At 36.6% G+C, this 19,584-nt stretch overlaps 1 protein-coding gene across 3 annotated transcripts in view; it reads left to right on the forward strand.

Moving 5' to 3' along the window:
- The window catches only part of LOC121316180 (AF4/FMR2 family member 1-like), an 85,867-nt gene that overhangs the window by 46,201 nt on the left and 20,082 nt on the right, over positions 1-19,584 (forward strand). For all 3 annotated transcript variants that reach the window (XM_041251075.1, XM_041251065.1, XM_041251056.1), the window contains exons 3-8: positions 694-814; positions 1,676-2,545; positions 14,227-14,268; positions 15,423-15,509; positions 15,880-15,916; positions 16,338-16,392. In XM_041251075.1, coding sequence (XP_041107009.1) covers positions 694-814; positions 1,676-2,545; positions 14,227-14,268; positions 15,423-15,509; positions 15,880-15,916; positions 16,338-16,392 — 1,212 coding nt within the window. The remainder of the gene's footprint in view (positions 1-693; positions 815-1,675; positions 2,546-14,226; positions 14,269-15,422; positions 15,510-15,879; positions 15,917-16,337; positions 16,393-19,584) is intronic.

Below are 19,584 nucleotides of genomic sequence, written 5' to 3' on the forward strand. Positions count from 1 at the left end.
GTTTTAAATACTTTACAGTTCTGTTGACACATTGGCATTCCTTCTGTATGATACACATCTGGCAAGGCAAAGTGCTTTACCTTCAATAGCTCTGTCACGCAGCACTCTTCATCTTTTGATTTTTAACAGCTTAACCCTTTCATCAGTAGTTTTTTTTTTAGAACCTACAGATCACCCAGCATTCGTGACACATCACTTAACATTTTATAGTGTTCTGTAAACTTGTTAAATTAACACAATCTAAAATCATTGGCTACCTTGTCAACATGAATTCCTTATACAGCAACTGTGTTTTTCAGTCATACCGTTCCCCAACACACAGCACAGCACATGACATCACACTTCAGCCGTGCCTCGTAGCCACAGCAAGGTCGGCTTAGAATTCTCAGATACAAAAACAAGCAAAAAATCTCTACGTGTATATAAATCCTTCTGGGATTAGTACCAGAGCAGTTAAATGCTGCGTGGCCTTTTTCACTTGCTGCCACACAGTGAAATACCACTTAATGCAGATTGTTTGTTTTGCTTCTAAATCTGTTCCTATGCCTTTTTTGTTTTTGTAGAATTTTTTAGATTTTACATAATATTGCCAAATGAGAACCAAGTTTATAAACCAGTGATGAACCAGGATTAGAATATCCAGGTTGAAATTTGTTCTATTTTTTTTTTTTTTTTTTTTTTTTAATTCCACAGCTTTTACAATGAAGACAGAAATTTACTACGCATTAAAGAAAGGGAGCGTCGGAATCAAGAAGTTCACCAGGAGAAGGAGCCTTTCTTGGAATGCGCCCCTCTCTTCGGCGAGCCATATAAGGTAGAGTACTACCTTTTTAAAACCTGCTTTACTACTTTTTCAGATTTTCAATTTCCAGGGTTTACTCAGCTGGAGCTGTGTGTGTCTGTGTGGTTGAATCATTTCAGAATTTCAGCTTTTAGGAGTCTTTTCAGAAGTAGTGTTTTCAGTGTGTTATGATCACAAAGGTGAGTGCTGCCTTTCATATAGTAGATCTCTTCTGTGTGACTTGGAACAGCAATCTTGCAGAGCAGGTGTGATTTATAAACCCAACTACAACCCAACCCCACAATTCCACGTTTTAAAGCGGAGTGGTACCAAAGCTCGGAAATGACTCAAAGTGACTAAGTTACAGAGTGTCTAAGATGGGGATTTGAACTTGATTTGTTGTCTCCTAGCCCTTTCCTCTAGCCATTAGACTACACTCTGGAAATTATTTTATAGTGTTTGTTACCAAGTGCACTGAGACTTTTTATGTATTGTTAGATGGACATTTTAAACCAACAGTATAGTGACAGACTGTTTCCCCTTTTAAATGCAAACACTAGTATTGCATTACATACTGTTGTATCAGTAATAGTGAAAAACAGAATCTAAGCAGGCGAGGGTGGAGTCAGTTAGGGATTACTGGATTTGCATGTCAGTCTGCAGTTATTTTTTGTACTGTAGGACTTGTTAATCCTCCAAACAGGGAGGCAGACAGGCAGTCACCAACTCGCAACCACAGCCAGGAAGGATCAAACCTCCAGCCTCGCATTTAAGCACAGTATAAAGCACAGGTGCGATTAGCTAACGTTTAACTCGTGCATGCATTTTTTTTTTTTTTTTTTTTTTTTTTTTTTTAATATTGGATGCTTTCTTTTATTTGAAATGTCATTGCAGACCAGCAAGGGAGATGAGCTGTCCAGTTGGATTCAGAGCATGCTGGGTAATTACGAGGAGGTGAAGGAGCTGATAAGCAACAAGTCCCACCAGAATCTAATCGGCATTCCCAAAAGTGCCCTCCCCCTGACCTCTCAAGGAAAAACTGACCGCCTGTCACTCCCAGACAGAACACATCCCCCATTCCATAACCCTCAGCGCCCCGGGGGCCCTCCTAGCGCCACAGCCCCAGGAAGCTGCCCTGTCCAGTACCAGAAGAGGCCAACTTTCTCTGGGAACTTGTCCAGTCAGCAGTCCAAAAGCTCCAGTTTATCATCACACAGTTGGAGCCAAGGTCCAGACCTTAACCAAGGTAACCGGGAGATGCAGAGCAACAGCAGCAGTGGTCACCAAAGAAAGAGTGACAGGTGGCCAGATCTGGAGGAGTGTGCCAAGCTCCCCATGCTACTATCTGCTCTATCCCCACCTTCTGAGCCACTGTCCCCCTTACATTCCTTTGAGCCAAGTGATTCTGAAGCTCCAGGCAGGGAGGGCCACAGGAAGTCCCCTCTCGGGGACCCAGTCACTATGTCCATTGATGGCAGCAAAAGGGACATTCAGTCTTCTGTTTCTGTTTTAAGCGAAGCAGGTCCTCTTCCCTCACAGACTTTCCTACCTGCATTGCCATCCAAGATAAATCCAGTCATGCAACAGAAGCCTACAGCTTATGTCAGACCAATGGATGGGCAAGACCAAGCCCCAAATGAATCTCCAGAACTGAAACCTCCCCCAGAGGACTACCACGAGCAGTCCTATGAAAACTTCTCGGATCTGAAAACCAATGCCAAGGTCAAGCTGTCCAAACTGAAAATTCCTTCCCAGCCCATTGAGGTTAGTAATGAAATTTGTTTATTTAAATGGCAGGGGTGAATTAAAGCAGCATGCACACACATAACTGTACGTAATAGACAACATGAAGAGATTTACCTTTACACATTGTGCAGCCTCTATCTTTATTTCACAGTTAATTTAAGCCCCATAAAGAGATTTGTGTATTGTATACCAGAAAGCAAGTCCACATAGCACATACCCTTGAGCAATACCTTTTTATGGACACCTCTTCTAAATAACATTTGTGACTGAAATGCAGAACAGACTTCCCGTGCAAACTAGTTGTACATATATAAACATATCTTCTGCAGATGATAAATTAATAAATATGAGTCCTTGCCCTCCTTCTTTTGTGAAGAAAAAAGCATTGCTTGATTTTCAACAAAACCAGCTTATGCATGAAAAACTACTTTCAGCTGCCTTTGGTAAACTTGTGTAAAAGGTGTTGGACTACCCCGGCTGATTTGTGGTTCCTGGGGTGGTACTGTGTATTCGTTTTACCCTGCTACTCAGACTGAATGTTTACTAGATGTCTTGATATCCCTAAATAGATAACATGCTCTTTTTAAATAAATGCTACTGATTCTGATGAGATATCTTACAAAGATGGTGGTTCTCCAAAAGATGGGACATGGTTTGCCCATTTGTAGCCAACTGCTGTAGGACAAGACGGTGGAAAATGTATTGTTGTTTTAAAGTTTTATCAATGACTTGCATTGATGACTTCAGTTATCATACTAACACTAGTAATAATGTAAAATGTTTACATTTAGTATGGTCAAAATGTAATGAAATCGGTGATCTAACCACATCTTTCTTAGGTTACAATGTATAGCCTATTCCTAACTGGAGTTGTTATTGCTTGTACAAACTGCAGTCCATTCACTCGATCTGGACACTAATACGTGTGAAGTGTTTGAGTTTGGGGTTCACACCAGCACTTGTTTTGTATTGTTTTATTGCTCCAGGTGTTTTGAATGCTCTAAACAATTAAAATCCCCCAAGCTAAAATAATTGGCATATTCCTTACCTTCAAAGTGCTGTTGTCTGTATAGATCACTGGGATTTGCTGACATAGTAAAAGTACAGTAGCAAAACGTGATGCGTACAGTTGGTGGTAAAGGGGCATGATCAGTTTTGACAATATGCTGTGTTCAATCAGTGCATCTGAAAAGGGCAGTACAGTTTAATGGAGGAGGACTGAATCAAACCTAATCTTGGGGATTTTGTAATGCGTTTCTTTGTTACTGAATATTAAATACACTGCTATAGTTGCCTGTGATGTTCTGGATTACTCAGGGATGGATAATACTGCTCTCATTGAAAATAACAAATTTTAAAAAATAAATAAATAAATTCATTGTCCTTTTTCTGGGCTTTTTTATTTTTCCAAGAACATAATCAGTAGCAGTCAGTCATATTTGCTCTGCAGCTTATCTAGAGTTACTGCAGACTGTTTGGTGGACTCCTCAGTGCCTTGACAATGGAGCCCAGTTTGCTGTTTTCATTCGTTTGTAAATTGTGATTTGTATTCCTCCCCCCCCCCCCCCCCCGTTCCTCCTGATAGCCACAAGCCATTTTCCCGTGGTACTTTTTCCTGGCATCCATTTATTAGAGTGTTTTCTCTTTTTGAATGTCTGTCAACTAATTGCATTTCCTGAGCCGTGTGTCACCTGCAGCTGTGAACCGGTCGTTGACAAACCCTGCACATGATAACCCTGACAAGTTAAAGCTTTGGGTGCTGTATAAGCAAGCAGTTTTCACTGAAGAGCAAACTAATCCTGGGCAGATAGCTATGTGGTGACTCGCTGTCCAGTTTAAAAACAGACGCACAATTTAACTGTACTACTATACAATACTAAAGCATTTAATTTTATTATACAATATTAGTAGACAAACACATTTTATAAAACTATCGTAACTGCACTTGCATCCTATTAATCTGTTATAAAATGCTGGCAGCCCCGGCAGAGACACAGAGGCACTTTGCCATGCTTCTGTGTAAAGGCTCATACAGATGTATGTGTCTGCTGCATTGGAAGTCAAATGTTTACTCAGGTCTTGAGTGTTTTGGTCACCTTGCAAGACAAGTTCAGGCAACTTGAAGCATATTGTTCTGCCATGAGGAACACACCCAGGTTAAAGCACTCTGGCTGTGTGTAATATGATAAGGTGTGTTCTAGGCAAATATTATACTTGATTTTGTAAATGTCCTGCCTCTCCCACCTTAGTAGGCGCTGGGGTTGGGAGTATATCCTCGAATGTACAGTCAGCACTCTTATATCCGACCCTATTACATTTTTACTGCAGTGATGGTTAAAAGAGTGTAACGCATATCTGATTATTTCATGTTGGCCAGTTCCAATCCCATTCTTCAGGGAACACAAAAAGATACAATGTCAAAAATGCATGGCTAAAAGGACTCCATGTAGGACTCCATTTAGATGTACTGCAGTTGGTTTTGTTGCTACAGTACTGTATTTTCAGAAGTATTTTAATTTGCCAAGAGTTGGCACTGGACCAACTGGACACCCATGCACAGAACTGCTTACAACATAAGGCAATGTAATTTAATATATATATATATATATATATATATATATATATATATATATATATATATATATATATATATATATATAATATATATATGTATATGTGTATGTGTGTGTATGTATATATGTGTGTGTGTGTATATATATATATATATATATATATATATATATATATAATATAAAGTTTCCAGATTTAAAACAGTATCCAAAGTCAGTATTATTGTAGGATATGGTGCTCGATAAGGTCCTAATGTCACAGTTCACTTGCAAATGAAAATGCACAAAAACAACTAAAGATCAGAGATTAACAAAAAAAAACCTCGAGTAATGAGTAACTGTTTTACATTACAGTAGCTGATCTCGTCTGCATTGTTTTTGCTGCATTTTTGTCTGGTGAAACTGGAGGAAGCGCTGTGTAACTGCACAAATAAAGACAAACTGATTTACACAATGTAAAAAAAAAAATGCAGGCTGTGAGATGGGCTTTGTATGAGAAAACTGGTGACAGTCAGAAATCGCATGTAACAGGCAAGTGCAAGATATATATATATTATATATATATATATATATATATATATATATATATATATATATATATATATATATATATATATATATATATATATATATATATATATATATATATATATATATATATATATATATATATATATATATATATATATATATATATATATATATATATATATATATGATAGAATTGATTTTTTTCTTATATACAAGGACATGTTGACTAAACAAAGGCTGTAAAATGTTGTTGGGTTTGTTTTCTTTACAGTACATGTTTTGTGACATTAGTGATAACCTACTTAGGGAAAGTCTGAAACAAAACACTGAATCACTATTGATGAATCCCCATTGACTACCAATTCATCTCATATAAATAACTACTATCCAATCCTATCCCCCCCGATCAAGGCGGGGGTGGGGGGGGGGGGGTGGCTTGGTGTGAATAGGTTAACATAACTGTGTGTTTATTCTCAGAAACTAAATCAGAATCAAAACAACATCTTCAGTGCGACCTAATTTGGTTGCATATGCAACTAAACATTGCTTGTGCAAACATCAATTTTAATATAGGCGCACACATGCCACTAGAAATTTTTAAAGGTTGACATTAAAAATAAATAAGTAGACCATGATTTTATTTATTTGTTTTTTAACAGTATAAAACAAAAAAAATAATAAATAAATAAAAATCAACTTGTGGATCAATTATATTGTACTCTGGGAATGTGGTTTGTTGGTGTCCACTACCCACTGTTAATCAACCATCTATATGTCATTTATTTTAATTTGTTTGTATTTAAACACATGGATATTTCTAAGCAACTCTAAAGTCTATCTAGGAAGGCAACCAAGACAGTTGAGCCTGGGACTACTTGCAGTGTTGTGTTTGCTCCACACCAGGAGATTAGGAGCTCTTTTCTGCCATGGTTGTTATTGCAGGCCCCAAGTACAATAGAGGGCAGTTTTTTGACACCGATTAGGGCTGACAAGGCAGTTCTGAAACAAGGAATCTTATTGATGCAGGAAAAAATTATTCACCTGGTTGAGTTTTACCAAGAGGATGGTACTTTCTTTAAAAATTCTGTGCACACAATGATATTTATATTAAACTGATTCTGTCCTTAATTATGTTCTTTTGGGTGGTGTAATTGTCTTGGACGGTCTGAATGGTAGTTATTTATCCATCAGATAAAATCTCTCTTTTCCTGTTACAGATCTCCTGACTCTGTCGTATCATCTGCATTCCCCCACCCCCGGAACAGCCTCTATTTGGCTGTATTTGACTGACTTTCTTCCTATCAAAATTTGCTAAAAATCTGTTATTTACAGTGGCATCTTGGAAATGATGTCCTTTTTTTTTTTTTTTTAAGAACACTCTGACACTCACTTTTTTAAACATAATTTATTATTAGAATTGATGTATTTTTTTATGTGTTATTCTATGACCCGAGGAACCTTACAATACTTCCTGAAAGTTTTGTTGAAAAATATTGATGTTTGGGCAAATTACAAGACATTGTTTCACCTCAGGGTCTCTTATAAGCAGTAATGGACACTACTCTTGATTTATTTTCTCAATAAATATTTATAAATAAAACTGTTATTTCATTATTATTATTAATAAGGGGGGAAAAAAACGTACCTGATACATTTAGTTCAGGTGATTAGTATGTGCTTTTATCCACTCGTTTCTTTATATTTATAAATGTTATAAAAACATATATTTAAACACATAGGGCAGAGTAAATGTTCTAATATAATTAAGTCAAATACCTCAGATTTACAGTGTTTCCTGTTTTTTTTTTTGCTCTAAACAAGTTCCTGTGATGTTTTATCTCTGCCTAGCTGCTGTAAACTATCTCAGCGTTTTAGACATAAAATGCCTCTCTGTGAAACGCAGCAAAAAAGGTAAATAATTTAGAAAGCGGAAGTGAAAAGGTTACCATATCAAGCTGACATTTTTTTCTTTGTGAATTCCAATAAACCGATGCCGTCTTCCACTAGTCAAAGCGTAGGGTGCCTAAATAGTTTTGAGTCAACACGAACAGATTTGTTTGTCTGTTGCATCTTTTTAAGCAGCCGCGTCTATCCCAGATATAATGGGTTCAGTTACATTGTTTACTGTCAGGAGTTTGAGAGTGATTAATTGAGCAGCAGCTGCCCCAATTAGGTGATGAGCTGATAATATCTCTTCAGCCAAAGAAGCAGGCATGGTAATTTAACACGTCACTGTCATGAAAAGCAGTAATGTAGCTGAGTTTTATACTAAAGCAGGGTCCGCTGTTCTCAAACTGATTTTAACAACGGTGAGAGCAGGACACATAGAAATACTTGGGACTGTAACTGGGAAGTGTACTGCTGTGAAAAAGAACTCTTTTTTTTGTAATTCCACATTTATGGAATTACAATTAAATGTACTACAGCTTACTTGATTGCAGTAGAAAAACAGTTCACTTAATTTAGCTGTCAGATTGTGGGGTTGAAAAATTGTGGTTTGGATGGAAATATCAAAAAATATGATAATGTGCTTGGTGTAGTGAATTTAATATAACGAACTCACTGAACCTATTTTTTTTTTTCTTTAACTGAAAAAATAAACATGGTAACAAGAGCTGGCCATGTTACATGCTCTCAGATCAGGACTACACTGACACAGCATTGGAGCTGCAGCATGCTATTTCCCATGTTACACTGTACACAATTAAAGGTGCCGTCACCAATTCTAGACATAATACTTGCAAAATATTTAAAATATAAACATGCTGAATTTGTTGTAGTCAGCTGCATTGATTAACCACTCAGCAGAATGTGGCAACAAACCAGTGAGTACAAACCTTTACTGTTTTAGTATTACTTTAGTGTCTTAACGAGTTGTTGTGTTTTTAGCAGTTGAATATGGTAGCAACTAACTTGCTCCTGAAGCGGCACCCTGTAATTAAATTTGGCCACCATTTTTTTGTCTGGAGCCCTGATTTTGTAATTTTGTTTTAAAAGAAATATATTTTTAAAGAATAAACAACAAACAAAAACAAGCTTATTTGGCCAAAAGTGCTTTACCTGTGTTATTGCAAACACTTGCACAAGCAAAGGAGACAATTGTGTGCTACATATTTTCTTTTTTTGTTTCGTGCTTCATTTACTGTATTGTGGTTCGTATCGTGAAGACATTGCTGATACCCAGCCCTGCCTAGGAACCATTGCCTCTCAGGGCAAAGCCGTTCATCTGGAGCACTTGGTGTAGTTGTGCACCATTGACAGTGGTGCTCCATGGGTCTTCTCAGTGACTTTACAGCCAGGATTTAGTGGTCCTGAACTGTAAAAGGAAGTGGTTCAAAATGAGTGATGTTTTTTGTTTGTTGGATGTTTTAAAGATATTTGTTTTGGGAAATGTGAATACTGTGACTTATGGAATATTATTAATGGAAGATTTAAAGCTAAAGATAGTGATCGGTGATCCTGGTACAGTTAATCCTCCAGAACCTGAATATTGATGATTTAATGACTTGTAGAAGGTTTGCTTTGATGAAGGCCTGCTTTTAAGTAACAGGCAGTATTCAACCTTTTAGTTTGCTGAAAAACGCTTTCTTTCACAGTTGCTTTTTTCTCAAATTTACAGTACACAACAAGCAGATTGTAACAATTGCTTCTGTTGGAATTCCAAGTTTCTTCCACAAACCTTATTGTCCAGCAAGGTGGCTACTGCAAAATCAGTAAAATAAACAGAAAAAACAGCAAAACAAAGAAATATATTCAACATCATTATCCTTTTTAAATTTTACAGAAATGTGTTGATCCTATGTGTTGGAACTGCATTAACTGTACATGTGCATAAAGAGTTAAACCACAAAGGCACATTTAATAGAGTGTTCATTCATCACTGACATCAGCTTTTCCAAGCAAATTAGTACACAGTAACTCTTCCAAACATTGTCCTAAAGATTAACATTATTGCATTTTTTAAATAACTCCTGGCCAATCTACAGTACATTGAACTGATAGTGTTTATTAAAGTGCCCTTAAACTTAAGAAGCTGGCTGTTTATTTGATCGCTGGTTGAGTTCTGTATGTGGTGTATTACCAATATAATGTGGAGAGTAAAATTTTACTTGCGGAGGCTCTGATCCAGCATTCCCTCTAAGGCTAAAATGCGCACATTTTTCTCGGCAACTGGAAACAACTTTCGCAGTCAGTTTACTAACTTTCGCAAGTTATTCTCATAAATATCAACCTTAATCGAGACTCCAGCCTGTCGAGGTAAACCTCTTATTTTGAGACCATTTTTACAAAGCATTAACATAAGCATATTTGTCTCTGTCTTGCAGTTGATTCTCTGATTTCCCTCTGTAAAAATGCATGTCACATTAGTGCAGAGCTCGCTCGGGCACCAGCGAATCTACTGTACTGGTACAGGGTGGGTGAAGCAGGCGTCTGGCGATTCTGCCTCTATAGAGAGTGCTGCTCATGAACACTGCAGGTTTTAACTTGTTATACAATCTTCCTGCATTATTTAGAAGTATAAAGACCATTTCGGAACTCATCTCAAGCGTTTTGAAACTGGTAAAAATGTAATCGGCACATTAGTCGAAAAGAAACATAACTGTACAGTAATTGAAGACATACCATGTCCATTTTATTATTTTTTTCTTTGCAAGTTTATTCATCATGTGACTTCACTCCATGTCTCTGTTGAAACTCAACATGGTGGCTGCACCAACGAAGAAAAAAAACAATATTTCAGAAGGCAGAGCTAAAAGAAATCCGATTATCTATATGAGGATTGTGCGATAGTGTTCTTAAAGTTTTTGCTGTAATTCGCGTGATCGCCTACTATTAAATATCATAATGCCAGTCGTAAACACATAGAGAATAAGAAAGCAAATAAGACGGCAACAATGGCAAAGCACTGCATTCTTCTATACTGAAAACTAAGACCTAATGTACTGTAATCAAGGCAGATCGTTCCCAAAGTAAGTAAGCTAAATTAATTGCGTATTTCATTATTGTTTAGTTTTTCATTCCACGCTACCTGCCTTTTAATGGAGCTATAATTAGCAATTTTAAACCATGGTCGTTTCTTAATTAAATTGTATTTACTGACGACAAAGAAATTAGCTCAAAACTATTTTTCTAGCTTTAAGGAAATTGATCATTCTACTGTGTAAAGGATGTATACACTACATACCGTTAGTTTCATAAAGACATTGTCTGGAGACACGCCTCTTTTAAATCTTGCAAATAACACTGCAGAATTAGGAAAGAAACAATTGTTAAAAGGGGCGCTATTTAAATTACAATCGGGTAATACATAGCAGTGAACCTGTTTTAGAGCAACGAATCAGTCAACACACCTTTATCACTGTTTCATATTTTATCCTGGTTATTATCATGGCAGTAAAACGCTCAACTTAATTTGTGGAGTACTGTACATAGGATTACTCTCATGTGACATTGCTGGACTGTTACTGAACTGTTTCATATTGTTATTGTAAATGCCAGCAATAAGCTAAACAGGTCTTTTCAAAACACCTTTATTTGTAGACTGAACTACTGTGTTAGTGGAAGACTGTAAATATGATTCTCACAACTGTGCTGCACATTTTAGTTTTCTGAACTGTAATATAATTCTTAGTTTTTCCTGCTTATTGTAATGCCAACAATGAGCCAAGTGATGTCTATAAACATTGACAGGTTTGAAGTGTCTTCAGATGCTTTACTTACTATTACAGCAACAAGAGCGACTTGGAGGGGGGAAAAAAAAGATTTGTGGTAGTACATATTAAATTTACTTTTTAACTGCCAACATTATATTTATGTTCAAGTGCCATATTTAATTATTAGTACATTAATAAAAAGTGGGAACAAATGGAAGTGGCTATTTTTGAAAAACGGAATTTGATATTCCCAAGAATGGAACAATTAGTAGCCCTAAAGATGGTTACAGTTGAAGGCAGTGCAGATGCCAGTGTTTTATGCAGTAGTATAAAGCAATTTTTGATAACAACCGACAGTGCTGCATAGGATCAGAGGATGATTTAAAATCAGAGGCAGAGCCACAGTAAATGTCTTGTTTAAATTTTTTTAAAGTAAATTGTAAAATTGTTGAGATACTTGTGTTGGAATATTGTTTTAAAATTGTATAGTGCAACAAAAATATATTAAAAGTGTTAATGCGTGGTCGAAGGTTTCTCACTGATAATTGACCCTTTCTCAGTCAAAACGGCAAGTTTCTCAGTATCTATAAAGCTTAGAGGAAACGCTGCTCTGAGCCGGTTAGTGAGTGCAATATTTACACAAGGCCTTTACACATGGGTGCAAGTGGAGTTCTTCTACAGTACCTACCAATGGAAAAAAGGTGTAACTTTATTGGAAATATGTTCTATGTTTTTAAAACTAGAAGTGAAAATAACTCTAGGTCTGTAAAAGGACAGGACACAGACTAGTTTGGGGTCAAATTTAAAAATTACTTTAAGTGGCATTTGTTGTTGGGTTTGGTTATTTTGTTCTTTCCCAATTTCTATGGCTTTCCTTAGAGATTTTAATTATCAAAGTTGCTCACATAAATGTTTTGGGGTATATGATAACTGTCAAATTAATCACTTGAATTGGGAATAAGTTTGGTGGTCATCTCAACATACCAAAGTCTGAAGTAGATGAATTCAGTGGTACTTATAGTGGTTTTCATGTGCTAAGGTAGTATTCCTCCAAGCAGAAGTACTTGTGGTGCACAAGCAAGAACCTCAGATTTAAAATATCAGCCCATCAAACTCGATGTCTTCAACTGTCACCATCTCCTGACAACTGAGTCTCTTCCACAATGTCACCATTGGTTAACTACCAATATCAGTTAATTAATTCTACACCATATTGTTACCAGCTTTGTTTACAGATACATTTACTGCAATGTCGTGATGAGGAATTATACCAATACATATCTTACCAGCTGCAGCATATTTTAGTGCAGGCAGGTAGCTTGCTATCAGAATTGCAGTAGTGTACTTTACAATCAAAAGCTACTGCACATAACTTCAGACTCAATGACCTTTCCTGTGTACTGTTTTTCTTTCTGTTGATAATCTGGGTTATGCAGTTCTTCTTTAGTAGAACATACACAGTTTACTTGTAGTGTAGCGTGGGCTAGTTCACTGGGCTTACTATAATCTGATAAACCATAGTCTATTTTAGAAATGTATCATTCATGTAACTAATGCTTTCTGAGAGGGGGACTCTCTGCTTGTAAAAATAGCACGATATGAACATAATTTTAGATCTTTTATTTAACATCATATAATCAAAGAAACTACAAAATTATATTGTAAAAGTCTACCGGAAGCCGTAATAGTAGTACACTATTTCATGTTGGGTTTCAAAATGTCACATTTTTCAATTTGTCAGTTTTTATGTTAAGTAAATGGAAAACTACAAAGCGGTAAGTAGGGTGCTGCAAAACTTTTGGCTATAGTTGTATGCACATTTAGTACATAGCAACACAAACACAAGAATACAGTGGAATTCACCCTGCCTTTTGTAATTGAAATTGGCCAAGCAAAGGGAGAATTAAGCCAAGTCACAATTGTACTGGATTTTAGCCAAGGCACTGGGATATACAAGCCTGCTATCCTTTTAAAATGGTGTCGTGGAGTTTTTAATTTCCACAGTAGAAAGTAAGTAAAGACAAGCATATAATTAACCTGCATGTAATTAACAGAACTCGCATGTTTACGCATGTCCTACAGAATTTAACTTGGTGATCAAAAACAGTAAACAGCTTGGCTTCACACAGAAGTCAAGCATTGTCAATTGTTTTGTATGCAAAAACACTCCTGCTGAAACTAATTTAACATTTTTAAAGATAGGTACAATTTCTAAATAAATCAGTTGATTTAAACTTAACTCCCCTTCATAATCACAGAGGTAGCTATGTTATTTGCATGCTGCATAAGCACCATTGGCCATTCGTTTTGCATTATTTTGAGACATGCGCATGCTTCAGCGGTTCATTTCTTATGTTATTATTAATGTATTTTTAAAATGTGAACTTTCGGTATTATAAATTATGTACTTTTAAAACCTTGAAACATATCTCAAAATAATGCAAAATTCGGCATGACACCGTACTTAGTACTCTCAACCTGACGATTCAATTACTTCCGGATTGGCTAAAGTCTGTGTACAGTGAAGTATAGAAATATTTCAGTTTTATGGTGGCTGATGAGGAAATAGTAAAACAATATAACAAGACCGTTTTTCTCCATGGATATTGTGAAACAAAGCACCACAAGTTAAAGTTATTGCTTTTCATATGTAAATATCAGTTCATGTCCTATATATATGTGATATTGCAATTGGGTTATTATATTTTTGTGTTTTGGAAGACATCGATATTATCGATCTCGAAATACATGCACAATATATAGATGTACCATTTTCATATCGTTGCCCATCCTTACTAAATACCATTGTTGTGTGAATGATTAAAAAAAGCCCACTTGCTAGAATTTGGTGAAGCTGTTTCTACCACTTTTGATTTTGTTTCTTTTAACTACTGTCTGTTGACCTAAAGTTTATTTTTTTTAATTTTGTACTTCTGTTTTTCAGACACTGTCCAATGAAGCCCACTGCGTAGAAGACATTTTAAGGGTAAATATGTGGCAGTAATCCATTTCTTCATCCTTGCTTTGTGCGTTCAGTTTTGAAAGTTCAACAAATCATACTGTAACTGTTAAAGAAACTATCTCAAGTAAAGACTATGGTAAGCAAAGTGAAACTTCAACAAAAAAGTGACAAACAGAGATATTATGCACATTATACTGTGTGTGGTGGGGGAAGGCAGGGTCAACATAAAAGCAAAAAAAATAAAAAATTGTTCTGCAAAAGCAAATGCTGTAAAATTGGGTCATTCCTGCCTACAAGACTGACTCAGTGTCCTGCATAACAAACTAAACCAAACCACATTACACCAGCCTGCTTTAAACTATTTGCATCCTTGTATATGAAAATGTGTGCATTTATTTTACTTAAATTTTATTTCATTATTTTAAAGTTTTTGGGGGTTTTTTTTTTGTATGCAGAGAGATGAAAAAGTATGTGGGATTGTACAGCTTCATAAACTAGTCAATATAGACCATGACAGACCTCTATATTGCCTTGCAAAACACCTAATTTCACAGAACTGCCTTCAAATATTTTGATACTACAACTTGCTGACCTGCCCCCCTCCTTCCTGTGTTTTTGGGTTTGTTTTTTTTTTTTTCTCACCCTGGATATTGACTGTTTTAACTGGTATCCTTACTTGAGAAAACAAATCCTTCCCACAATGGTAATCTACAGTACATTTGGATTTACAATATACTTCTAATCACATTGTGTTGAAGATGCACTGTGTCCTATGATGGTGTACTGTAGCCTCAAGTTACTGTGTTTTGAAATTGCTTTCAACCCACTGCAAAAAATGTGTCCTTTTATAATAGAATACAGAATCACGCTACAGTACACGGTCAGTAAGTCTTGTTTTACTTTGTCAGTATCTATCGTGTTGATTATAAACCACTGGGATCATGCATTTGTTAATGCAAATAAAACTCTAACCAAAATGACCTTTGGTGACAAGTGTGTGAAGTGATGCAAATTATTACACTGCTGGCCCCTGATGATTTGTCGTCTTTGTAAAAAAAATCTATTGGATGTCCATAGCTGGAAATAAGGGGCGTAGATGATCAGGGTGAACGATGAAATTGTATCTCTTGTTTGATATTTTCTCATTCTGTCTGTCTTCTGACTCATTGTTATTATAGGAAATGACCCATTCTTGGCCTCCACTCTTGACAGCTATACATACACCAAGCACAGCGGAGCCTTTGAAATTTCCCTTCCCAGCAAAGGTGAGTAAAGCCGCAGGATTATTAGTGGGTAAAAAAATTTAATAAAACACATTGCTGAAGTTTTCTATACTTCCTTGGTGATGTAGCAATTTGTTAAGTTGTGTATGTTTTGTTGCTTTTGATTGTAGAGGGTTTTAAAGTATTTGCGTCTAAATGCGTCTAAATATCCATGCCATTCTAGTAAAGCTCATTAATGATGAAGTATCTAATTAATAATAATTTATTTTGGCTGGATATGAAGAGGACACTTCGGTACGCGGTTTCTGTAAAATGGAAATCTTAATTCCTGGGAGGCCAATTAGTTGAAAGAAAAAACCGGAAATGTGGAGATCCTTTTTAGCCTCAAACACTTTTCTGTTTTTTTTTCTAGGAATCTCAGCACGTCCATTCTGGTTTTGTGGGACAAAGTAAGTTTAAACAAAGACTTAATATATAGATGTATTTCATTATACACCACACCCATATCAGGACACTCAGGCTGTTATTGAAAGACCCTGGGATTTCAAACACTTAGCAGCAATGGAACCTCAGCTTAGATATATACATCATTGCTGCTCCCTAACCAGAAGTATTGTATTGTTGTAATTTGGCATTTCTTTACTTCCCCATTTGCTCTGTCCATTTACAGCACAATGTGGCAAAATGAAAACCAAGATCGGTATTTGCTTTGCTGAAATATTTTTAGTTTTGTTTTAAATGGCAAAAAGAGGCTATTTTTTTCAATTGTATGCATCGCAGCAGCACTTCAGAAATAATGCATTTATTATAGCGCATAAGGGATTGAGACTCATAGATCTTTTACACTGTTACTTTTTTTTTTTTTTTTAGAACGCTACGATTCATCTTCAAAAGTACCGCCATCAAACTGTCAACAGGGATCATCGTAAGTACTGCTTGTCATTGCTCCCTGAAATAATATAAAGTTTTAGTATAAAGTTTACTTTTACAAGTACGCTATATTCATTCTTTAGCATATGAACAAAAACCAAGTGTTTAGCTCAAATTATTGATAGTCTTGCAAGCTAATGTAATTTTGTATTTTTATTTTCAATATTGACTGTGGCACTGTACTACAAAATGGTCTATCATTGAAATGACCATTTGATCTTTTTATGCATCATACAAGCAGCCAGTCAGGACCACCACATGTATTGTGATGCATGTACTATCCCGACCTGCATGTCATGATACATAGTGTATTGTTACACCCCTATCTAGAACCAGAATCCCCCCCCAAGTGATCTGATTTGATCCTTTATTTACCAATTGATCATCTCACTTATAACATATAGTAGCAGTACAGAATCAATTTCTGCATCATTTGGTATTCACTGAAAATGCAAGCTTGGCTTGTGGATGTAATAACAGTCTCAATTAGTGTTTGTGAAATGGGTCTTGAGTTCCCACTGTACCTGCAGCGTGAGACAGAAGACCTGCTGCAGTTGGAAGCTGATTTTAATGTACTGGTACTTTTTTTTAGCACAGATGACAGTCCAAGTTATTTTACCAATGTTCTCTGGGATTAGCAAAGTTGTGAAAGAACTTACAAGCACAGCAAATCACTTGCTTTTTTATAAAAAGATGATTTTTTTAAAGGTAGACCTGCAGTTTCGTGGTGCAAGAAGCACAAAGGGTAAGATTGTGAAAGGAAGGTATTGGTGTGTAGTTTTTACTTCTCGTGGGGTCTTATTATATGCTGATAGAAAAAGCATCTCTTTGTCTGTAGGGGCTAGCTGCACCATGATGTCTGGGCCACAGGCAGTTTTTAATGAGCTGCTTGTCCTCTGTAGATGTAATTAGAATAGTATATAATTGGAAAGTGGATTTTATGTTTAATATAAACTATATATGCACACAGAACAAGCATGTATACAATGTATTTTGTGTGTGCCTACAGTATAGGGAAACACAGTGGCTCATAGAACAATATGTATATATTGTATATTTAAAAAAAAAAAAAAAAAGAAATTTAAACTAAATGACTGTAAACGCCTCTTTTGGGAAGCAGTCAATTATTTGAACTAGAAGTATATAGAGACATTTAAACAGTTTCTCTGGTGTATTTGGAACACCATGTTCTGGTTTCTATGGATCAGTAGAGAGCTTCCTATAAACTTCCATTAATAGCTAGAACAGTGGTGTTGGGTGCACCGGTGTGATGTTCAGAGCTAAATTGGCTCCAGTCCCTAGAGGGACAGACTGGGATAGCTAGGTTCCAATATGTGCTTGTCACAGGTAATTAGTGTGCTTTATTTTCTTTTATACATTTCTTGAACAAAAATAATAAAACAACTTAATATGAATAGTTTTGGAAGGCACTGATACTGCAGTACCATTGTTGTTGTTGGATGTCATCAACTACGAACCTTGTTTATTGGTTCATGTTGGTTCCAGTTCCAGCGAATCCCCTTCACTGCATTGTCTTTCTAGAAATCTGTGATTTCTACTTGCAGTAGGTGATAAAGCTTTTTTAGGGTTCTGTCAGAAATACTTAGACTGTGCTTATTGTTCTTTGCTGTGCAGTACAATGCTGCTTTTTTGCGTAGGTGTTGTACAAGCAAACTGCAACATACATAGGAGGTAGGTTACACACCCAGAGCCAGAACAACAACACCACCACTTTTATATGTACAGTACAGAGATGCCAGCTACTATTTTGGAGGTAATGTATACTCCCTGAACATTTATGAAATATTTCAATACCATGTGTGTGTGTTCCTGTTTTAATGGTTCTTAAATAATACTGTATTTCACTGACAGTTTATTGTGGCATTTTAACTGACATACTAAAGCCGGGTTGCTTAGTAACCAGTTTTACTTGGTTGATTATTAGTAAGACACCGATTTAAGTCACGGGTGTCACAGATTCTGTAATTTTAATAGAGAACATGGAACTTTTACTAAAACAACTTGAAATTCCACTTTAACTAAAAAGGCGTCATGTCACTCTCATAGGTACAAAGAAACACCAGCAATACTCTGCATGTGACACGCCTCATTACTGTATGTTGTGAAAATGGGTTTTGAGGTTTAACTCGCTTTTAAATAATGAATAAAAAATGTATTGGATACCACACGGCATTTTGTGTTTTGATATTTGCAGAGCAGTAACAAGTTAAATAAAAAAAAAAAACATTGTTCAATCTTTGAAGTGCTGTTATTTTGATAGTGATTTTTATAAAGTTTTGAGTTTGAATATTTCAGTACAGGTTTGATAGCACTTATGAGATCCTAAAACTCTACATTAGTAATATTTAAATTCAGAATAAATAGAATTCCAATTTAAAAATAAAAACAGCAGCCCTAGGAGTTTGCTACCACAGGTCCAGGGCATCTTTTCGGGGAAGCCATCTGGACTATTGGTGTCCTTGAACCACAGACATCTTGGTGCTTAATACCGTTTAGACCGGCTATTCCCTAAGATTCAAGAACGGTCCCCTTCCCTTTCAGGGCCTGACTACAACATTAGTCACAGACCCACAAGACACTGCTGCAGTGGTTCAGGAGTTGACAGCTCTGCTGCAAAAATGGGCTATTCACATGATAGACCCCATCGAGTTGAAGGAAGGGTTCTACTCCAGGTTCTTTTGAGTGGCCTCAGACCGATACTCGACCTCAGATGGGTCAACCTGTTCTGAGCCGAAAGAGGTTCAAGATGTTGACAATGCAGCAACTGTTACCATCAATGAGACCAGGCGACTGGTTCACCACGGTGGACCGCAAGGACGCCTATTTCCACATCCACAAAAAGCCAGAGCACAGGAAATACCTGTGGTTTGCCTTTCATGCAACCACGTTAGAGTTCCATGTCTTGCCATTTGGCCTCTCCAGGTGCATTCGAGCCATCTGGGACTTTCCAACAATGTTTTTGACACCATACAGAATGCCAGGGAAGCGTCCACACGTTCTTAGTACGGGTGCAAGTGGGGTTCGACCCCACGACTTGTCCCATGGCAGTTGTACTGCAGTTTTGCAGGGCCTTTTTGGACAAGTGGAAACTCCCCTCCACATTTAAAGGTCCATCTGGCAGCTATTTCAGCTTGCCATGTCAAGATTGGCTCTGTCTCCCCAGGAG

Source organism: Polyodon spathula, chromosome 1, assembly GCF_017654505.1.
Source record: "Polyodon spathula isolate WHYD16114869_AA chromosome 1, ASM1765450v1, whole genome shotgun sequence".
NCBI classification, from domain to species: Eukaryota; Metazoa; Chordata; class Actinopteri; order Acipenseriformes; family Polyodontidae; genus Polyodon; species Polyodon spathula.